Raw genomic sequence first — 24,097 nt, forward strand, 5'->3', positions numbered from 1 at the left:
TGCCCCTGCTCCCCACTCCTCAGCACACTGTACCCTTCACTGAAGGCAGTCAGTATTGCCATATGTGGACTTGGAGGGGTTCTGGTGCAAACACATCCTAGTGGCAGAGTGGTTAAAGCGCTCAGCTGCTAACTGAAAGGTCAGCAGTTAGAACCCATCATCCACTCTACAGAAGGCAGGTGAGGAAGTCTGTTTCCACAGAGATTCCAGGCTCAGAAACCCTATAGGGCAGTTCTACTCAACAGTGGTTGAGTCGGAATCAATTCAACGGCAGTCACCATTTGGTTTTGGTTTTAGGTGTGTGGTGTAACGTTCATTACTATCTGAATCAAGGCAAATCAATTCCAAAACTGGAATATAAGAATGATACAGTACAACAAAAATAAAAACTGTTTTTCTAAAAACTAAAACTGCTGTTAAAAATATTAAAATATGGAATAAAAATAACTTTCCAGATCTATTATGTTAACAGCCACGAGGCATATATCTACAGTGTTTGTCCCCAACAGTGGCTTGGTTCAGTCTCCGTGGGTCCTTACCCCTGAGAGCTGCCAGAACTGTTCAATGGACTGGTCTTCATAGCACTAGTAGGTGAAGGCACAGACATGCTGTTGTCACTGTCCATAGACAAGTCGAGGCTGCTGTCAGTCAGCGCTGTCAGTCTGACACCTTCCGCCGAATGCTGCAATCGATAAAACACGCCATCACATATTTCACTTCACCCCGACCTCTGAAACCTCAACACCTTGTACTTAACGAAAACATGATTTCTACCATGATGCACAAACCAACAAGTCTGTGAAAAGGACAAGGGCCGTGCTGACTGTAAGAGGCAAGGGCATGGGAGCCACAGGCTCTGCCTCTAAAGAGCTTCCACCACCACGGCTGCAGTGGGAGGAGAAGGGAGGAAATGCGCCGTGAAATGCACACACTGCGTGCGAGACACTTCACAAACCAAAAAGCAGTGTAACAGGAAGACACACGCATCCTGAATCAGTTGAGTGTAACTGAGTTTCTTTTGTGTGTGTATACATACATGTGCGTGCATGCACACACACATGTATGTATACACACACACACGACAGAGAGAGACACCTTAATGACAAATACAACACAAACAACGAACATCTGATGATGAGATCAGGAGTCATTTTATCTGTATTTCTAATTATTCCTCCATGAACAAAAATTGCGTAACTTTGAAGTAATTACCATGGAAACACAATTTAGTGCCACTTTTTACTATTTCACAATAAACTGAGCTTCTCTCAGGAAAGCAAGAGACTTCTAGTGCTCTGGCTTTGAGTACAATATTAACGTGGTACGTGTAACAGTGTAAACCAGTCTACAGAAACAGAGGCAGAAATGATTTTCTGAAAATTGAACCTACTATCCACACAAATTCTAATGCTGGCCCAGTTTCACAGTCCAAGCACCAAGGAAGCAGGAAAACCAACATCACCGTTTTGTGGGCCGAAGCTAATTTGCACAGTGACAGCTTTTAGCTTTGTCTTTGCCATCAGAGCTATAATGTCATCACACGGAATTCTTCCGTTTCTTTCTTTCCTTTTTTCAGGATCCCTTTAGCCAGTGCTCCCTTATTACGGAAACATTTTAGTGGAAGGGCATGTACACCTCCCTTATGGACTGTATTCCCTGATTCAACATTTCTTACTTACAACAGTAAAAAAATCAACTACCCAACTACTTTGTGCATTGACAAAGTACGCCTGGAGGTAACAAACACTGCTGGACGAGGCGAGAGTTCGCGCTGCTGTGATGGTTAAGGTTGTGTGGCAGCTTGGCTGGGCCACGGTTCTCAACCATGGGATGGGGTGACTAGGCAGTTACGGAACAGTGTGACCATCCTCCATTTCATCATGGGAATGTGGCCATCCTTCATTTGTGCATAACGACCTGATCTTTGGAACCGAACTGTATGGGCAGGCGAGGAGTGGGTAGAGTTCACAGCTTCTGACAGAAAGCCACGTTTCTTCTGCTCTCCAATTTCCCAAATGACAAGCTAGCCTCATCTCTGAGAGCACTGCAGAAACACCACTGTGCCCAGGGACTCCTACTGAGCAAATGGGGCCAAAGGGAGAAGCGGCGAGGAATGCCATGTGTGTCTCAAGTCTGCTGTGAAACCAACTTCCTAATGTTTAAATGAGCATCTTTCCTGTGCCAACATGGCCCCAAGCTCTGTCTCTACCAGGCCTAAGAAGTATTTCCTCTTTCAGAGACACTGAATGTAAAATCCCACTAAATTCTGCAGTTCCCTGTAAGAAAACTGGCCACTACTGGGAATAGTCTGTGAATACGAAGTTTTAACCATGATCTGCACACAAAATAGCAGCAAGCCACAGCATGGTGCCCGTGTCTGTATCAAGTCTGCCAGCAACAGACTCTGACAGCAGAAGACCACAAATATGCTGTCAAAGCGTTCTATTAAAAGGTATGTCAGCCAGAGAGCATACCACAGGAAGAAACCAACAACACATACACGTTGCAGTCTGACTTCCAATCCACACACAGCTCATACTACACGACCATAGGCAAGTTTAGTCGTCACTGTTTCTTCTGCAAGAGACAATGCCCACAGGTTGCCAGAACACAAAATATAGAAGAAGACCTGTACAGAACTTTACAAACAGCAGTTAATAAAAGAAAATTATTAATTACAGCCTAAAGAGGACATTCACTTAACCAGAGTTCCAGACAATGGTTACTTATAAAAACGAAACAGTGCTCTTTTACTAAAGGTACCTTAGAAACAATCCAAATGATCTCAAATAGATGGCAGATTGCACAAATCCTATTATGGACATACAAAGAAACGCCAGGCAGCCACTACACGGTCATGTGACTAAACACAGTATATACTGTAATGAGCACACAGGTGCACAGACACACACAAAGAGACAAAGAGGGCGAGAGAGAGGGAGGTCACAAAATGGTGCCATGGAACTGCTTTTAAAAATACATATTGAATTGGGCACTATGTGCACTCAATCGTCAGCATGCAAACCAACCAGCAGAGTGAGGACAATGGTCAGGCTGACTCGATCTGATCAACGAAGCTCTTGGCCTCATCGCTGACGATCCTTTTTACATCCAAAGAGACTGTTATCTACACAGATACCACCTTAGGGGAAAATAAAGTATCCTGTACTAAAACTTTCTGAAACACTACACTAGTCACTCGCAAACATCAATGCTGCCAAGTACGTAACAACAGCGAGTTTCCGGAAATACCTGAATCACGGTCTCTGGGACGGAACTGCCACAGTTATCAACAGCTGTTTGAATGACACAGAAATGACCAAGCTGTGAAGAACTTAAAAATCAAACTGGGCACTTCTACTTCTGAAAACCCAAACGTGTGTCAGTACTTTTAGTATGTAGCGTGCACCTGCTTAAGGCCGTCAACAACGTTAACACCCAAGGAGAGACACGAGGGCGAAGGTCTGGCCTGATCCAACGTTAGAAATAAAACAGCTGGGGAAAGGATCACACTTTTCCCCACTTTCCAAATTATCATGAAATCATTGAGAGAAAAACAAAGATTGAAATATAACCTATAGAGACTTAGATGTGTTAAAAAAGTGAAACCTGATTCTTTCAATCACATTTAGACAAAGCACAAGGAGAAGAAATGGCCTGTGTACCTACCACCAGGTCATTAATGTCCACTGTGATGGGGACAGTGGCACAAGTCCGTGAGCACGCTGTGTGCCCGACCCTTCCCACCGACTGACTCATTCCACCCTCCCACAGCTAGAGCTCCTACTAAAACAGGTGAGTGCATCTGTGGGTACGACGTTAGAGGTGAGGCAAATCAGGAGGCCCAGTCTGCTGGCTGCCTGAGTTCCCCAGCTAGGAGGCAGTGGCCTCTGGGGCCCTGACACAAGGTGGTCCACTCATGTTATATTCTCAACCTTAAGAAACAAAGTGGAAGCTTCCCAGAGATGAGCTCCATTCCTCTCCCTCCCTGCCAGCCCCTTCCTGCCGACCACCCACCGGGCTGATGCTGACCACTCTAACAGGAACCTTCCGGACACTCTCACCTGACTGAACCAGTACTGTCTGTGAAGCAAGTTCTTAAACATGTACTCGTATAAAGCACCACGTGATCTGTCTTTTCCTGCTACTTACTTTCTACTCAGCATATTAGCAGACACAGCTCTGGCTCCCTTAGCTGCACGGCTGTGTGAGGGGGTCCAGGACAGAAATAACCATCTATTTTCAAAAGAACTTAAAGGAAAACACATGCGCTCCTGCCGACACTAGAATCCCAAAAGGCCCCATGTGGGTCCGGATGAGCGGACAGCTCTACACTGCCCCAGAGCGAGGACTCACAGGGGATCCGTCAGCTCCACAGCACCAGTCCTGGGGCCAGGCGGCTGCCAGAGAGCCACCTTCCCAACTGCTGTGCATTCACCCACAGAAGTCAATTTCACAAGAAAATTCTCACATCAGTCACTTGTTCCATGTATCACTGGACTAGTTTTATTTTTTCCAAGGAAAAGAAATCAGATATTGATGTGGGATGTCAAATGGGTAATCAAAGGCTTTGAAAAGAGAGCACGGTATATACACATGATAAGGAATCAAGGCATCGCCAGCAGCCTCTGAGCAGTCTGAAGCAAGCGTGTGCAGGAAGCCCGATGAAGACTGAGACCCCGTAGGATGCAAATGTTCCCAGTCACAAACATATGAGACTTGCCGTGATCTCTTTCAAACACAACTCATCAGGACTGACGCAGCCCAGGCTCTGACGTCTGGGTAAGATGGACGCGTGCAGCGCTCCCTCAGCGGCACCTGGGATGCACTGTGTGTGTTTACCTTTTTCTTTTTCTGAAGCACGTGGCTGGGCAGGAGCTGATGGAGCTGCTTCCTCTTGACGTGCATGGCGGCAATCTTCATGTCCACCTCGAACATCTTGCTGTTTATTGCTTGCCTGTAAACTACACAATCGGGAAATCATTAAGGAAAGAGAAACATTTTAATAAAGGCAGCTGCACTCACCCAGGAGGACTGATTCTGAGTCTGAGCCCCTTGGTGATCGATCAATACCACTTACCTCTAAAATTCACAGGTCAAGACTGGCCTTTAATCTGACCATCACTGCCCTGGGCAGGCTAAGTGCCTGTCCCCACAAGGTGGATGTGACCAATGAAAGCACAAAGCATATGAATTCCTCCACTGGAACTCTTACAAACTGCACAAGTGGAGAAAAATGGTTTTAAACCCACACCCTTTCATACACCTACGCAACTTCAAACTATAACCCAAGTATGTAATGATGCAGCAAAATAAGTCAAACTCACTAAAACAAACCTAAACTGTACCTTTTCTAGAATCTGTAAGACAAAATTTTCAGATGTGCAGAGTCAACCTAAGTGATAACATGTATTTATTATAGATTAACACAGATGACAAAGATCACAAAAGAAGATACTGCAAATAAATCAACCTAAATCCTTCTGATCCAGAAAGCCAGCCCCAAAACAGAAAAACCGATCTTCAATCGCCCAAGTATTTACTGAGCACCTCTACTCTACCACGAAGAACTTTGGTGGCACAGTGGTTAAAGTACTCCACTGCTAACCAAAAGGTCAGTGGCTCAAACCCATCAACCACTCCAGAGAAGAAAGATGAGGCAGCCTGCTCCCGTAAAGACTGACAGCCTTGGAAACCCTCTGGGGCAGTTCTAGTCTGTCCTACACAGTCACTGTGAGTCAGAAATGACTCGCCAGCAGTGGGTTTGGTTTTCTTGGGTCATATTCTTACACTGTTTCAGACATCAGGGATATAAGAGTGAACTGGAGATCCAAACAGCTCACAGTCTACTTCCTAGGGGAGCGTATCATAAACAGAAAAGAAATAAAACAGCTGGGATGTGATCCATGTCAGTTTCCCAGTGTGCTATCAGAGAGTGTTTCCCTGCTATTCTTAAGGTTTGCACTGGCCAATTCTCTGAGAAGAGGATGGCCACGTCCTTCTTCCCAGTCTTACTGTGGAAGCGCCGCTGAAACCCGTCCCCCACGGGTGCTGACCCTGCCGTCACCTGCAATACCAGCGGCACAGCTTCCAGCCCCACAGCCACACACAGGCCACCACAGTGTGAGACCGACAAACAGGTGGTGGCAAGATGTGCACCGGGCAAATCTACAGCCAAAAAACCTCTTTAAATCACTATGGAGTAAAGGTGTCCTTTAAGACTAAGGTGCACCTAACCTAAGCCGTCACCTCACACACATGCAAAACCCAGACAGTGAATAGGGAAGACTGAAGAAGAATTAATGCCTTTGAATTGTGGTGTTGGCAAAGAATACGGAAAATACCACGGATTGCGAGAGGAACGAACAAATCTGTCCTGGAAAAAGTATAGCCAGAATGCTCCTTGGAAGTGAGAATGGCCAGACTTCCTCTCACCTAACTTTGGTCATGCTGTCAAAAGGGGCCAGTCCCCGGAGAGGGGTATCATGCCTGGTAAAGTAGAGGGTCAGCGAAAAAGAGGAAGACCCTCAACAAAGCGGGCAGACACAGTGGCTGCAGCGATGGGCTCAAGCCCGGACACAGGGCCGGGCAGGGTTTCATTCTGCGGGATGTAGGAGCACTGAGTCGGAGCCCTTGGTGGCACCTGACAATAATCCACGTCAGTCTACTGAGTGCAATGAAGACAGTGTAAGGCAGATGGGAGCTCACCTGGCAACAGGTGACATCTGAGGGGAGACTGAAATGAAGAGGAGGTGATCTGAGGGTGCCCTGGAGAACAGTGGCCAGGGGCAGCAAGCACCTCGACATCAGGACTGTGATGTTCACAATGGCAGTGTGGGGTAGACAGTCCCTTCTCGTCAATTCGCAAATCCCAAAAGCTCCTAACGCAGAAGATGTTCCCTCAGTCTGGCCCCAAAACCTGATCTCAACAATCAGCGGCTATTTAGCTTTTGTTGTTGCTGTTGACTGCCGCAGAGTCAGCTCCTACCTTACGTACAACAGAATGAAACATTAGACCGTCCCTCTTGCTTAATGTGAGCATGATAGGACAGCTAAACATCTCTTTCCTCAAATCCCAGAGTTCCTTAAAAATCTCAATGGTTCATTAGTGCAATCTTTGATCCAACAGCTCAAGCCGGGTGCAATACACAAAGCCATTTCCCTATTTAGGCATCCCCTGCTGACCTGTTAGTTCATCCAGTCTAGTGGATGTCTGAATTTGTATTTAGGGGAAAAACCACTCCAGTGCTGTCCAGCAGGAGGGGTGCCAGCCTCCTGAAGCATCCCAGCTGTCACGGGGACGACTCTGTTGTCACCATGATGAAGGCTACTGCTGGCTAGGGACACAGGATACCCCGCCACAGGAATAGCGCCATACAATGAAGGACTGCCCCATGTCCTTCTGACCTTCCTAAAGATGAAAGGCCTACCTATCAACCATTAAAACTAAGACCCAAACTCAACTTTACATGAAGTTATTTAAAATTAAATGTTCAATGTTACATCTGATTGTTCTCTGTGGAAATATGTTCCTCCCAGAGAGATGGAAACACCACTTACTGACATTTTTAAATGGAAAAAAGAAAGGTAGGAGAGAAGTGTTTCAAAGAGTTAACCCTTCCGGGAGCCGCGCAAGTGTTCCCACGTGTACTCGCCACCTCGTGAAAAGGTGTCCACACACAGCCTCGGCCTTCAAGGACGTCCACCATTTGCGGTCTTTACTTCAAATGGATCCTCTTCTATCTTAGGTCAATCTCAAATGCAGACTAATTCACCCTACTTCCTCATCTATGAACCCACACTTTAATCCACGAATTCTTCAAGTTACCACAAGGTTATCTTCATCTATTTCGATTTGGCGCTAACCAGAAGGTCAGCAGTTCCAACCCACCAGCCATCCCACAGGTGAAAAATGAGGCAGCCTGCTTTTGTAAATGCTTACAATCTTAGAAACCCCATGGGGCAGTTGTACTCTGTCCTCTAGAGTCATTATGAGTTGGAATCCACTCCACAGTAGTGGGTTTGGTTTAGGATTTTTATTCCTAAAGTGCAACCACTAAGGCAGTTAGAAACAGACTCAGTCCTTCAGACCCTCATACTACACTCCTGCTGCTTCTCATTTCCTAACTACTGTCAATAAATCAAATTTCACACTCTCCTACTTAACTTCCAGATAAAGATCACTTATATACTGGACATCACTGAAAGTAGTTTGGACTAGTTACTGAAACTACTAACTAACAGAAAATCATCAAAATTAATTTGATGACCATTGTTCAAATAATTCAAATACCTATGGTGCACATTAAGAAAAGCTCAAACACACAAGCATGTAAGTGCTCTTGATCATCCATACATACCTGTATCTGTGAAAGACTGAATATCATAGGTGAGGTCAACACTGAGGTTTTCAGAGTTTTCTGTTTTCTTAAAGACTAACCCAATCACCCACATTGTGCGAAATTCTTCCCTGCAAAGGAATAATAATTATACTGTGGATTATTGGGATGTCATGAAAATAACATTCTGAGTATGGCTGACTACCTGATTTCAGTGGAACTTAAAATACAAGTATGCAAGCAAACGGCGTAAAACCCTAAACCCCCGACTCCATTCAGATGCCGACAGTCCCCCACACACCAGTCCTCTATGCACTGTCAGGTGTAAGTGGCCAGAGTCCAGGGCAAACACTCCCAGCATCTGTGAGTGACAGCAACCGCTCTGGGTAACTCTACAGCAGCAAAGGCACTAAGCGTAAAGAACAATCATGTTCTGGCGAGTAAGGGAAAAAGAGTAACACTTTCGGAAACACACACCAAAAAAAAAAAAAGAGCCAACATGAAGCACATGGAACAGGAATACCACAGCAGCCTAACAAGGACTGGTGGTCCAACTGCTTTTGCATATCTATGGTGCACGTAAATCAGTCTTTTAACAATTAAGACTGCAAGACCACCCATAAAAATTATTTTTGTTTTTTTTACAAAAAAGAAAAGAAAAGCTGCTGCATTGTGGGAGATTGAAGTCAACGTCATGAGACAAAGTATATATGAGCTGCTGTATGGAAAATGAATTTGCTCTGTAAACGTTCACCCAGATCACAATTTTTTTTAAAAAAAATTATTTTTAATTGTTTTAAAAAATCAAAATACAAGCAATGAAACTTTCACAGGATTGCAAAAAAGGGAAAAAAAAAAAAGCTTCTGTGTATGGAAACCAGCACCCGGGACGCCAGCAGTAGCTATTCTTAAGGACACGGTCTGAAGTGGGTCCCTTCCCCAATCTCCCTTTAATGCTGCTTTATTATCACAATAGGGAAAGTTCCTTAATACTTCTCTCATCCTCCAAATGCAACTAAGTACACAGCAGAGTGTCAAATAAACTAACACACTAGCATCCAAACCAGGAAGGGAGCCAGAGAGACCCTTACGAGCTTCAGCAGCGTATCCTCACAATGCTGTAGACTATCACAAGGGCAAAACCAAGTTATGTTCCCACTTGGAAAAAATTAAGATGAAAGGCAAAGCCTGATGTTTGACTGAGCAGCTCTCCTGGCAACCACTGCGCAAAGCAGAGACTGCTGGGAAGGGAAGCTGGGCGGGGCCAGGGCAGGTCTGCAGAGCATCCAGGCACAGGGGGCACCACGGCAGTGCTGGCTCCTCCCCAGGAGACTGCTGCAGCATGGCTGCTCTCCAGAAGCCCTCTTTCTCACCAACGTTTCTGACCGAGACGACCTGCGCTACAAATTTCCATCTGTTCTGAGCTGCAGGTGATCATAAGACATGATTCCAGCTACAGAAAACGACCTTCGAGGGGTACAAGTGGGAAAAGAAGAGGGAATGAAATCAGCAGGCTCCTTACTTGTCAGGGTTCTCTTTGGGTGCTGGAAACGACTGGGGGTTCACATGGGCCAGCGTAATAAACTCATTCTTCTCCAAGCTTCCAACCAGGATTCGGATCTTTGATTCCACCAAGCCCACCCTGAACAAATGTTACTTAGGATTATTCAAAGTTCTGATTAACTTTTAAAAAAAGATCATAAAATCAAATATACAAAGCAATATACTATGAAGATCACAGAAAACATACACACACATGCAGGCAGTTCAAGGTTCTGAACGCCACAGACAAAACCAACGCCATGAGCTCTACCCAAAAAACGCCAAGGCATTGAGAACAATCAACTTCCCCCCCATGGGGGGAAAGGAAATCAAACCACACATCTTTCAAAGCAGGAAAAGTTACAAAAGTCAGTGCCCCTGCTGTTTCAAGAACCACAGTGAGCTGCAGCGGCTCTCCAGCTGACACGGGCCCCTTGACAAAGCACACAGAGCAGGGACTTAGGAGCGTCCTCCAGTTACACCACAGGTGCCAAAGCCCCATCACAAGCCCGTCTAACCCCAACAGGACGCTCTGAGGGCTTCCTCCCGTCTCTCCTGTGCTCAGTGGGGACCTGAGTCATTTTGAAATGGATTTTCTATGAAGGCTGACCCTTGTACTCACCATTCCAGGCGCTGTTTTTCTGTTGGTGCGCTTGCTAGGAGTACAATATAATGCCTTTGAAGATAAAGACAACATGCTATTTATTTGATTTCTATGCTTTGTTCTGGACATTAAAACCAAAAGTAGTAAGTTTCCTTACAGTTAAAGATCAACATCAATTAGTAAAATGAATCAGAATTTCATTAAACATAAAATCTAAAGGCTAAATTCCACGTTTCAAACTACTGCTGGCTTTATTCCTCTGAACAAGACAGTTATTTTATGAATAATTATCATGTAAAGCACCTTAGCTCAAGAAAGCGGAACGAACGTTAACTGATCACTTTGTTCAAGAATTCCAATGACACATTTTACTTCTTCAAAAGCATAAAAACTAAAGCGTTGCTCGCTAACACATAATCCGTGAACCCACACTGCTCTAGTGGAAAGAAAGCACCAGGCTCTGGCCACAAACACACGGTCACTAAACACCGACGTTGCATCGTCACCAACAACAAACACAGCACGCTTTTCATTCTAATTAAAAAGTGGCAAAATTAAACTGGATGCTGACATTAACCTCCAAGTTTTCTGACAAAGCAGATACCGCTAACCTGAGAGCAAAGGCACACCCACTGCACGCTGTCTGCACACTGACTGCACGCTGTCTGCACACTGACTGCACGCTGTCTGCACACTGACTGCACGCTGTCTGCACACTGCCTGTACACTGACTGCACGCTGTCTGTACACTGACTGCATACCCACTGCACACTCTCTGCACACTGACTGCACGCTGTCTGCACACTGACCACATACCCACTGCATGCTGTCTGTACACTGACTGCACACTGTCTGCACACTGACTGCATACCCACTGCATGCTGTCTGCACACTGACTGCATACCCACTGCATGCTCTCTGCACACCCACTGAACACTGTCTGCACACCGACTGCACGCTGCCTGCACACCCACTGAACACTGTCTGCACACCGACTGCACGCTGCCTGCACACCCACTGAACACTGTCTGCACACCAACTGCACGCTGTCTGTACACTGACTGCACGCTGTCTACACACTGACCGCACGCTGTCTGCACACTGACTGCACGCTGTCTGCACACTGACCGCACGCTGTCTGCACACTGACTGCATGCTGTCTGCACACTGACTGCATACCCACTGCATGCTGTCTGTACACTGACTGCACACTGTCTGTACACTGACTGCATACCCACTGCACACTCTCTGCACACTGACTGCACGCTGTCTGCACACTGACCACATACCCACTGCATGCTGTCTGTACACTGTCTGCACACTGACTGCATACCCACTGCATGCTGTCTGCACACTAACTGCATACCCACTGCATGCTGTCTGCACACCCACTGAACACTGTCTGCACACCGACTGCACGCTGCCTGCACACTGACTGCATACCCACTGCATGCTGTCTGCACACTGACTGCATACCCACTGCATGCTGTCTGCACACCCACTGAACACTGTCTGCACACCGACCGCACGCTGTCTGCACACTGACCGCACGCTGCCTGCACACCGACCGCACGCTGCCTGCACACTGACCGCACGCTGTCTGCACACTGACCGCATACCCACTGCATGCTGTCTGTACACTGACTGCACGCTGTCTGCACACTGACTGCATACCCACTGCACACTGCACACTGACTGCATGCTGTCTGTACACTGACCGCACGCTGTCTGCACACTGACCGCACGCTGTCTGCACACTGACCGCACGCTGTCTGCACACTGACCGCACGCTGCCTGCACACTGACTGCATGCTGTCTGCACACTGACCGCATACCCACTGCATGCTGTCTGTACACTGACTGCACGCTGCCTGTACACTGTCTGCATACCCACTGCATGCTGTCTGCACATTGACTGCATACCCACTGCACAGTCTGCACACTGACTGCACGCTGTCTGCACACTGACTGCATACCCACTGCACACTGTCTGCATGCTCACTGCACACCTTCCACGTGAGGGTCAAGGCAAGCTTTCCGTTCAGAAAACACCATGACCAAGTACCTCCTCTCAGTCTTTTCAGTAACTACTTAAACAACTACAGATCAGCTACGTCCAACTACAAACAGTCCCCTTGATACACCCTCCCGTAGTTTCCATTCCAGAGTGCTGGCATGGCAGTCAAACTTCTCCAAGAAGTTAACCTCAGAAACCAAACTGACATCTACCTAGTACAGACACTAGCTGTGAAATTGAAGTGTGACGGAAAATGTGAATGTTTTGTTACTCCAAGTCTCAGACATTTCTTATGTTTTCTGACAGCCACATTTTACAAGCAAGGGTCCTACCAAGAGCAAAGGTCCAATATGGATCAAGAACAAAAATGACTAACTCCAGTGCCGGTTAGCAAAAGAGCCAAGAAGATGTACACAAGGCAGGTTGTGAGCATCTGAGCATCCCTAACCACACTTCTTCACCTCAAACAACCTGCTTGATTAGGTACCATCCGTGCTCACAAAGTATCTGAACAACAGTCCAAGACTCCGTAGCTGTTGTCCTAGGCTAGCTGCAGATGTTACCCATCAGTAAAGTTAACGCTATCTATCTAACCAGCAGAGGAACAGGGAGGCTGTGGGGTTCACACGCCTTACCCACAAGGCTCAGGTAACAAAGGGAAGATGTGCGTACGACGATACGCAGAGGGGCCAACACACATTCAAGGCCAGAATGACCAACCCCTCTGTCAGTTCGCCTGCTCACTTTTACGGAAGCCAAACACACTGAACACACACAGCCCTGAGCAGCTCCGTCCCGACAGCAGTAAAAGCTCATGCGTTCCATGTGCAGAAGAAAACCAGGGGGACACTCAGAGCACTGAAGGCTCTGGAACAAGCCCAAAGCAGCTCGATAACATGCTCTCCAGAGACAAGAAACCTACTGAAAACAAAGAAGGGGCACGAAAGCAAGTGACCAACGCATTAACACTAAGGGAAAAAAAAGGGAGATGTACAAGAGACAACAGAGATAAAACCCTTTTACATACACAATACTGTATTATAAGTGATCAAAAACATTAATCTTCAGGTAAACAGATGAATACACAGCCTGAAAGATCATGCATGTCCAACCAAAAGGGAATATACCCAGGACAATACTTCTACATACGTGTTTGTACGTGCTATAAGAATGTCCACATATGTGATAGAGCTGACAAGGGGCAAAGTTATGGTAACATCTTGGCCACAGCCAACCACCCTGAGGGAGTGAGCAGTTGGACCTGTGGGCTCAGGACCATGGTCACAGGGGACATTGGCATAACATCTTATACAAAAACATTGTTCCACATCCTACTGTGATGAGTAATGACTGGGGTCTTAAAAGCTGGCAAGCGGCCATCAATGGGTCTCTCCTCATCTAAAGAAAAGAAGAGCAAAGAAAACGAAAGATGCATGGAAACAATCAGTCCAAGGGACTAGTGGGCCATGTGGTCCTCATCCTATACAACCATGAGACCAGCAGAACTAGATGGTGCCCGGCTACCACCGTCAACCACCTGGAAAGGGATAAGCGCAGGAGACCCTGGGTAGAGTGGGAGAACAACGCAGACAAAACTCAGAATCATAAAAAGACCGCGCTGACTGGTCTGACAGAGCCTGGTGAAACCCCCGAGACTATGGCCCCCAGTTACGCTAAAGGTCTGGAACTGAACTCACTCCCGTGCTTCCCAGCCAGACAACAGATGGGCATATGGGGTGATCAATCACAAGAGAACAGAAGGGCAATATGTGCACAGGCAGATAGGTCAGGGGGCAGGACTGTAGGAAAAAAGTACACAGGAAAGAGGTAACTTCAGGGAGCAAGTGGGAGGAGAGCTGTTACACTGTGGGGATTGCAGGCAATGTCATGAAACAAAACGTGTATGAACTGCTGTATGGCAAATGAATTTGCTCTGTAAACTTCCACCCAAATCACAATTAAAAAAAAAAAAAATTCAAAAATAAAATAAAAGGGGAGTGGACAAAGAGCTGTCTGCCCAAAGTCCAGCAACTCCGTGAGGCCACAGAGATGTCCAGCAAGCTGCACGCATGCCAACTGAAAACACCAAGGTGTCTGGGACCAGCTGGTCATAGGGACAAAAGCCCTGCCTCACTCCTCTACCACACTATCCAACGGGCAGCAACGACCACCTGAGCGACAGAAGCTGCAATGAGGCCCCAGTGTCTTCATGAAGGTGAGACACACAATCCACCTGAACACCCTTTTGCTGAACATTTTGAAGCCTAAGGCGTGGGACCTTTGTTCTAGTAAATCGGGGGGGGGTCTCGTCTCTACAATGTTCACACACACAGCTGACTGTTAAAGGCACCACACAATTCCTGCCACTGCAGTTCCAAGCCCTTCACTCAGCAACCCACAAGCAGATCAGAAGTAGAAGATACAAAAATGCAGTAATTGAGCTCAAAAGAAGTAACCTGCCAGGAGTTTACATGAGCCATGAGGAGCGGGTTTCCAAAACAAACATTCAGCCATGGAAGAAACAGAAACAAAGAAACCCAACTTCACTTTTCTCAAAAGCACCTACCTTTTGTTACAGTTTAAAACCACAACTAGGAATCCGTTCCTGAGAGCTCCATCACAGCACAGCAGCCGAGCAGACACACATACGGGGGGGGCTCCCGGCAGTGAGGGAGGATTAAGGCCCCCACTCACACGACCTGTGAATGATGCTTCACACTCAACCTCATGCCACAAGCAGTGGGTATTCCGTGCACTGCCACATCCAAGTGCCCGCTGAAGAAGCCCGAGAGTGCAGTTCAGCTGCCCCTGCTTTCCCCCCATCTAAAGATCACCGGCTTCCATACACCGTCACCCAACACCTGCTCCGGATGCAGCAGAACCTGCTTCAAAGCACCTAACGTCTCCTTTAGGTGCTATGACTACTTAGCAACCACTCACCACAAACCATCCTGGGAAGGGGGTTCTCCCTGCCGACGCACCTCACCACCGTCGTACCTGACACAGAGGTTAACAGAGCAGACACATGCACAGGAAAACCCAGGTCTCACTCGTCAACACTCCTTGACAAGGTAACCAAACACCGAGAATTACAGCTGACAGCAATAAACTCTTCAGCATGTTTTAAGGCTAAATGATTGTACACATGTGCTCTTCGGAATTATGAACTATTAACCTTGCACCTTCAAGATTCCATTTTGTCCTAAAACCCTTTCTCCCTTGTTTCCTAGTGAAATAAAACACTGAAATTCCCATTGAAACGACCCCTGTTTATGATGTGTTACTAGTTACTGAAGAGTCAACTTGAGTACCTTCAAAGGGAACCATACAAACTTTCTTAGAACTATTTAAATTTCTACAAAGCTCTGATGCCACCTTCCTCTTCAAATGCCAATCTCATTTTCCAGATGATGATTCAAGCAAAGTAACTCTCCTTCCAGGTGCCCTCCCAAGAATGACAAGTATGTCTGACACAATTTAAATTCCAACACGTATCAAGTAAGCACTGGTGGTACAATGGTTAAGGTCACAGGCTGGAACTCACCAGGAGTGCCTCTCAAGACCTGCTCATCTGCTCCCATAAAGAAGACAGGCTCGGGAACCCTATGGGACAGCTACCTGTCACGTAGGGTCACCATGAGTCAGAATCACCTGGACAGCACATGCTGCTGCCAATGTAGCCAAGAGCCATGCTTCCAAAATATGCTTTGTAACAGGACTTCACTCTGCCTCCAGAGAACCAAGGTTCAGCGCAGTTGTACACCTAAGCTTTCCAACACTTCTAAAAGCTTAATGAGAGTAACTGTTGCACCCTCAACAGGGGCCGGGGCTTCTCGGAAGAACTGAGCAACAAATGGAACTTGGTGTTGATAAAATCAGCCCACTGTTGCCATGTTAGTTTTACTTCTCCCAGGACTTACAGCTGTAATTTAAACGTTCCTGATACACTTCCTTTGATCTGCTGCTAATATACATAGTGTTGTTTTTATAAACTCAACCTAAGAATCTGTTTATTTCAGAAGAACTCAAAAGGTAATTTAAATCACAAGCGAAAAATTTAGACTCTTGAGGCAGTCCAACTGGAAGCCTCGTAAGTATTATTTAGCAAAGACTGATGTATTATCTCAATTAAAAAAAAAAAAATTTAAGATTTTTAAAAAGGAAAAAAAGGCTGCTTCAAGGTTCCAGCAACGCGAACTTACTCAAATGAAATGACGTTTATTAAGGAGGTTTCCATTTTGAGACCAGTTTCTCTTAATGACCGAAGCCACGTAAGCAGGTACTCTGAAGAACCTCCTCCTAGCCGCCCCTCACTCCTCCTGGCTTTCCAGGATTCAGACATGGTGATGACATTCCCCAAACGTATACCTCACTCCTCATAAGTACTTAACGTTTTTATATCTTAGTTTAAATAAAGTGTACACACACACACACACGCACGCACACACTCAATAGTTTAAATGTTCAAAGGCACTTCCCTCAGCAACGGCTAAAATTAGAAACAAAGACAAATTCTCTGCCAAAAAGAAAAGCACAATTTCTAGGGGGAGTAACACTGCGGGACCGTCCAGCCTGTGGCATCAGATGCTGCTGGCCACATGGCAGGGCCCCCAGCACACAACAGGGAAGCTGCCCGTCACTGCTCGGCCATGCAGAAGAAACAGAGACAAAACACAGACACACCAGGAAGGTCGTCAGCTCGGTTTTAATTGGGGAGAGAGTGCAGAGCAATCTCACATCAATGATTACAACACAATTCAGCACGAGATCAGGCAGTCCGGAAGGTTCAGGCATTTAGAAACGCATAAATGGGACTTCGGCAAATTTTCAGCTCATCAAGGCGAATAAAAGTGCAAGTCCACGGTTTTTTAAAAAAGCAAGATTTATTATAACTTAACAATTTTCTTCAAAACCAATACAATCAACTCGCTTTTCATCTGTGCTAAGGTTTTCAACTATTACACTAAAACCATTGCTAAAAAATATCATACCCACTTTGATCCTAAGAAAACTATTTGTAAAAATAATCGAAGGGGCTTTATTAACATTGGGTAGAAATGGCCAGTAATGTGTTAACTGTTAAAAACACTTACTTGGCTACTGGCAGTTTAACAACTCCCTCTATGTTGTAGAGAATGTTAATGATAAGCTACCCTCCAGAACTCGCTGAAGATGCTTACTTTCTTAACAAATGTGAGCTAGAGGCTTCTAACAGTTTGCCTCTTTGCCCAGATACACTAAGACTACCGAACTGATGGAACAAAGTTAGAAACCTGGTTAGACCAGGCAGCCACAATGCAGGGCCTATACATGCCCTGACAAAGAGAAGGTAAGAGGTTTACTGAAACGAGGGTGCCTCCCGTGACAGAAAGGAGCACTGTACAGCTGCTTAACGGACAATCAACCAGGACACTAGTCTGGCAAGAGACGGCCTGTGTGCTGTCACTACACCGTTATCATTTACGAGAGCAATGCGTCCGACATGCCTTTAATACATACTTGTACTTCTGAAAGAAGTTTGGAGCTTCAAAAAGTTTGGACCACTCTGCCTTACTCAGCAAAATTTCATCTGTGATAGCAAGACCTAAATTAAAAACATATTAAAATGTTTGTATGCTTCAGTCTAACAGTCTAGAATTTTAACGATCTTAAACATACCACATGCATTCAAGATAATCCCCAAATCATTTTAACCGATGGAAATTTCAGCTTGTGACTTCAGAGCAGGGACGCTCATATACACATACACTTCTAGAAACAGCTAAAGGCCTTGCCGAGCCAGGGGTCTGGCACAGTGCCACTCTGTTAAAATGCCATGCTTAGACAAGCCTCTCAAAGCTGGAGCAGGGCTGTTACCTCAGAAAGTGAAGCGTCCCGCAGCCTGCGTTTCTTGCCTTCCTGCAAACAAACTTCCTGCTGCTTCTAAAGGGCAGACACACCTTCCCATGCACAAGCCTCTTCCGCCCACAGGCGTTTTAAACTGCTGAATTTAAGCTCTCAGATGTGCAACTGATACAATTTCCGTGACAGTCTTCAGTCAAAAAAATAATACCACCCCAGCTGCTTCTGCCAAAGGCTGCTAAGTAGGGAGACCCCTCAAAGTAACTGCTACTATAACTCACTGGTACCTCAAAGTACCTCCACCTGGTCCTCCAACTCAGGGGCAGTCTGGCCCCAGTCCTGCTCAACTTTCTCCCCAGTCTGCGTCTCCCTCAGGGAGAGAAAGCATGAACTCATGAATAACTTTACATGGCATAGTGTGGCACTGAGCCAGCCTATAAAGGTCCAGCTAAAGGGATGTCTTTCTAATCTTCCAATGTATCGTCTGAAATAAACTGCCTGGAAGAAATTAAACTGGGTTTTTTCGAGTCAAGTCTCAAACACACGCTGCCATCAGCCAAGGCTCGGCCAGTCTCACTTCCAGGAATGTGCACCTCCTTTGAAGCGCACAGCAGGCTACTGGGCCTAGAACAGCACTCAGTCCCTCGTGTATAAAGGAGGACAGAAAGACGGCCACTTACCTTGTTTGAACTCCTCCACCATGACCATCCGTGTGGAAACGGACACATTGTACGTGGAGTTCTGCTGTGGGTATGCTGGTGTGATTATAGGCATGAGATGGTACCTATCACTGGGGTTGACCTACGTACAACAACAGCCAATCAGTTTCCTCAAGTACATGTGCAACAGACACCTGGACTTTTTATTCCTTGTTAGACTGAATCAATGATTAATTATTTTTACTTCATTCACAGCTGGAGTTGAAAAAAACCACGTACGAAGACACTGTTTTTACAGGAATTCTTCACAGAATCAGAGATTTGGTCTAAAGTAATGCTTTGTTCCATCTCTGGACACAACTAACCTGGCCACCTTACTGCAACAGCATGCTTGCTGAGCAAGCCAGGCCCTCCTGGGCATCTAGTGTTGTTCTTTACTCAACAACAAAACGGGGGATGCACCCGAAGTTACACCTCTGAGAAGTGTCACACTGCTGAGTCTAACTGTAAACAGGTGGAGACAAGTGCTTCGTACACTAGAATTCCTAAGGTCTGTAAACTTGGTAACACAGGAGGAAATGGCATTATCCATGCTGATACCATTTCAAGAGATAATGAGATGATTTAATAATCTATCGTAATGACAGTGGCAAAAATTAAATACTTGAAAATGCATCATTTGATGTAAATGAACAGACTTAAAACTGAGTTTTTCATACTGCAATACAGTATCAAACTGACTTAGAAAAACTGATTATCTGCCAACCTTCTACTGTCAATAAATCAAATGCATGTTGTTAGCATTTAAAGTGGACGTCTGAGTTAAAGCAGTCACAATCGAAACTTGCCAAGAATCAAAAAGGAACCTGCTTTGTCGCCCAAGCTGGATGTGACCCTCTGTGAAGTCTCAAGCATGGCGACTAAGGTGACAGTGCTTAGAAGAGACCTGCCTCGCGCCAACGGTGAGCAACAGCTTTCCTACATTGACCCAATTTTAACAAAATATTTAGATCAAATGAGAAAATACAGGGATTTTTAGTTATCCTTTTATTTTTTTTAAGCACAAATACCCACACAACTTTGGCTTACAAGGTGCTTCTAGACTTAAAATGTGAGTGACGTAGATACTGAAAACTGTACAATATGTGGTTCACAGGGTGCATACTGACGCTTCACACCTCAGAGGACAATGACAGTCGAGCTTATCTGGAAGACGGATGCTACGGACACGTCCACTCATACATAAAGATGGGCGTCTCCCTGGCGTTTACGCAGATGACCTTTACTTGTTATCGCACAATGTGAATTTGTAGGGGAAAAAATAATACACTAACCCTTGGGTCCCACACAGGCAAATTAAGATTGCATTCTTCAGGCTGTTTCAATAGCACTGGATTTGGCCATTCCCTGTTTAAAAAGATTGTAGCACTTGATAAGACTATTGGACATCACCGTCTACACGAACTTTGTAAAGCATACATCATCTGTTGACTCTCCTTCTTCACTCATCCTGCCCTTCTGGGCTCTACCCCTGCCTCTGCTGCCTGTCAACATCATGCTACTCAGGATATTTGTATTGTAACTTACAAAACGAACTTAAACCACCTGACAACTTCCCCAGGTTGACGTCAGACATCTGACTCAACATATAGATAAAGGACTAGTGAGGTAAGATGGGCCGGCCTAAGAGCTGCCACGTCCACCTCAACTGTGAGAAGGATAACTCCCAAGACAAAAATCCCACCTTTACACTAGTATGACAGAGAAGTTTTCAAAAAGTTCGTTCTAATTATAAGCAAAGGAGCATAAATATCGTAAAAATTAATTAGGAAAATTCTCCCTCCTCTCATGTAATGAAATACAGTGTAGGAAAACGAGTTATGAACACACTGTTTTCAAGATGTCTTCTATGAATTAGCTACTTTGCTCCTTCACAGAGCAGAAAAAAACAGAAAACATTTGCCATCCTTAACATCAGCGTTAGCTTTTTAAAAGTAGTATTTGCTCATGTGCACTACTGAGAGAAATTCTGACACTTGTTCAATCCCGTCACACCTGACCATACATGATGAGGGCCATCAAATCCGAAACAGCAGAAAGTGGACTGAAGAGTGTGGCCATGCTCTACATTAGAGATCACCTCCAGTAACTAATTTTTATAAAATTACTAGAAAAGAACTGCTATTATTTTGCAGGGAGGAAAGGACGGAGTTGGCAGTAATAGGGAAGGATGACTTAAAATCACAAAGATAAATTTGATTTAAAAACCAAGAAATTCATCTTTGGGGCCAAAGCAACCAATCTGAACTAACAATAATACATCATCATGCTTTTTTAAAAAGAAACAGTAGTTGAAGAATATGTCTTAAAACGGGACTTTTAAAAAATTCTAATCTTTGTTAATGACTAATCTCAAAGGGACCATCAATTTTTTAAGCATTTATAGTTATTCTTTTTCATATAAATGTACATCTTTAATGTTTTACCAAAGATGAACAGCTAAAAGCAAAAAAAATAAAAACAAAGCCCAAAAAGAAAAACACCAAATGGCCCACAGATTTAAAATTCAAGGAGTGAAAGACGTGGGGTATATATAAAGCTTTTTTACATCCCAACCTATCAGTTCACTGGATTTTAGCAAACTTTAGTCTGTGGATTTGGAGAGCAGGTTTGCACAAGGAGCCCGCGAGCACCTGTCTCACTCCCTGTCCTGGGAAAGCAAATGGAGTTGACTTTTGTCACTTCAGACATGTGACCTCCCCAAGGCTACCTCAACAGCTACATCATGAACTCAAACTTGAATCTAAGAGGAGCTACAGAAATGTCATAGAAATAAGACTAAACTTCAGTGTCTACAATCAATTTTATTTTAATAGAATCTAAAACACATACCATTTAGAAAATACCAAGAAAAATTTATGTACAAGAGTTGATGCTATTGCATTTGGATAAAGCTGGCAAGTCCTTGCTACTAGCATGGCCCAGGAGACACCACCGAGGAAACCTAATATATTGGAATAGATGTTGTGGCCTGTTAATAAGGGAAAAGCAGAAAGATAAGTTAGTGATGAACAAAAGTTCAAACATTCGAATAAACTAGCCAACAAATTCTGAACTCACGTTTGGCCCACAGTTTGATAGCTCTCAGAGTTAACCTGAAGTTGTCAATGTTTGGTACTAGGTGCAAAATTTCATCAGTTACCCTGCAACCTGATTAATAGGAGCAAGAAAACACAGAGTTAAATCAATGAGGTTTCTGGTAATACCGCTTTTAACTTTCCTGTACTGATGTCAAATTAAGTAAGAACTTTTATTTGGCGTTAAATTCAAAATCAAGCAAATTCTAAAAAACTTTTATCTTCTTTTACCAAGCACTACACTAAAGAAAGAAAACAGAATGGCAATCTGTGTGATTTCAAATTTCCAAGCCGTTTCAACTTTTTCCCATCCAGGTATACTGAGGGCTTGATCCACCCATGTTTCCAAGAATTGATATGCTAATATCAAATCATTCAAATTAACCCTTTTAATATATTAGCTGAAAACCTAAGAGAACAGGATCACAATTAACTAGGGTTACACAGTCAAGCCTAGCTCACTAGTAACAAACTTCAGATAATCTTTTATCCTTAGTGTCTTACAGAGAACCATGCTGGCACAGTGGCTAAAGCACTCAGCTGCTAGTGTAAAGGTTGGTGGTTTGACCCACCAGCCACTCTGCACGACAGACAGGTAGTCTGTTTTTATCAAGAATGACAGCTTTGGGAACCTTATAGGGCAGTCCTACTCTGCCCTACAGGGTTGCTATGGGTTGGAATCATCGACACAACAGCAATGGGCTTGGTTTGCATGGTTTTTAAGTGCCATTCACAACAGAAAAGAAAAAAAAAAAAAAAAAAGAACAGAGTAAGATACCAAGAAGTCAAACAGATTACACGACACCTTCTATAGTCTAACTCTGAATAGAGCATATTTTATTTGACTCACGAAAGATGAACAAAAAAGTTTCAACTTAAGTTAAAGACAACTATTTCCATGTCTGGCAAACATTGCTACTACATAAAAGGAAACAGGTTTGGACCTACCGTTCAGACTTCTGATGCATCTTATATCTAAGTTTTTAAGCAGACTGTCATCTCGTAAATCCAAATCTTCTGGAATAGTCTGCAGTGCTAATCTTGCAAACAAAATATCAATCTAAAACAAAAACAAAAGTTAACATTCTGTATCTGTCAGACTATTTGTAAGGCATTTCTATAAAGCCAAAACCTTCTCCTCAATATTAACAACAATGTCCACCAACAGTCCCTAAGCTGCATTAATTCATATTACAGGTATTTTAATCGGGCAGTGGTAACACTGGGTAATACACAATGGAACATGTATCTATACCTATTTCTCAATGTTAATCATACTTATTAAGTTTGATCTACTTAGTCTGCTAACTGTATTTATCAGATTACTTAAAATTAGGTGTTTAGTTCTCCACCTGCAGCAATCATGCCCAAGCGGCAGGTAAGTAGTACCCTTATATTCACCCAGAAGCCATCTCTCAGCGAATAAGGCACCCCTTACAGCTGAGAACATCTATGCTCACAACACTACAACACAATTTCTCCAAGACTTAAATTTTGATTAACAGACAAGGAACAGTGGAGTCATGGCCTGAAACAACCAGCATTAAGACTAATTTTGAATCCTTACAGAATATGACTACCACCGCCCCCGAAAAAAAAATTTTTTTTTTTTCCCCATTTTTTCAAAAAAGGAAAGTTAGGTTGGGGCAAAGAAACTAAGCACAGATCTGGTCATTCTTCCTGGGGGTAAGCTTTCCTGGCTGCATCTGCCATAAACGTGCTTTTTATAAGATCTAATTAAAAACAAATCTCTTAAGAGAGTGTCGTTATAGCCATCTAGATGCAACTATGGGTCTCTCCTCATCTAGAGCAAAGAAGAATGAAGAAAACCAAAATTCACGGAAACAATTAGTCCTAGCGACTGGTGCACCATCTGATCTGCAGCCTATACGACTATGAGACCAGAAGAACTAAATGGTACCCAGCTACCACTATCATCCACGTGGAAGGGGATCTAT

The 24,097-nt window shown here is 44.6% G+C and overlaps 1 protein-coding gene across 1 annotated transcript in view; it reads right to left on the minus strand.

Annotated features, from left to right (window-relative positions):
* Nucleotides 1-24,097, minus strand: part of PAPOLA (poly(A) polymerase alpha) — a 68,180-nt gene that overhangs the window by 11,711 nt on the left and 32,372 nt on the right. Inside the window, exons 7-17 of the mRNA XM_042781494.1 lie at nt 23,088-23,199; nt 22,123-22,212; nt 21,895-22,033; nt 20,337-20,409; nt 19,024-19,144; nt 18,002-18,086; nt 10,504-10,557; nt 9,862-9,981; nt 8,361-8,470; nt 4,843-4,964; nt 540-682 (exon numbers count right to left, since the gene is read on the minus strand). Coding sequence (XP_042637428.1) covers nt 540-682; nt 4,843-4,964; nt 8,361-8,470; nt 9,862-9,981; nt 10,504-10,557; nt 18,002-18,086; nt 19,024-19,144; nt 20,337-20,409; nt 21,895-22,033; nt 22,123-22,212; nt 23,088-23,199 — 1,169 coding nt within the window. The remainder of the gene's footprint in view (nt 1-539; nt 683-4,842; nt 4,965-8,360; nt 8,471-9,861; nt 9,982-10,503; nt 10,558-18,001; nt 18,087-19,023; nt 19,145-20,336; nt 20,410-21,894; nt 22,034-22,122; nt 22,213-23,087; nt 23,200-24,097) is intronic.

Source organism: Orycteropus afer, unplaced genomic scaffold (assembly GCF_000298275.1).
Source record: "Orycteropus afer afer isolate SDZICR_OR568_19922 unplaced genomic scaffold, OryAfe1.0 scaffold00128, whole genome shotgun sequence".
In the NCBI taxonomy this organism is placed as follows: domain Eukaryota; kingdom Metazoa; phylum Chordata; class Mammalia; order Tubulidentata; family Orycteropodidae; genus Orycteropus; species Orycteropus afer.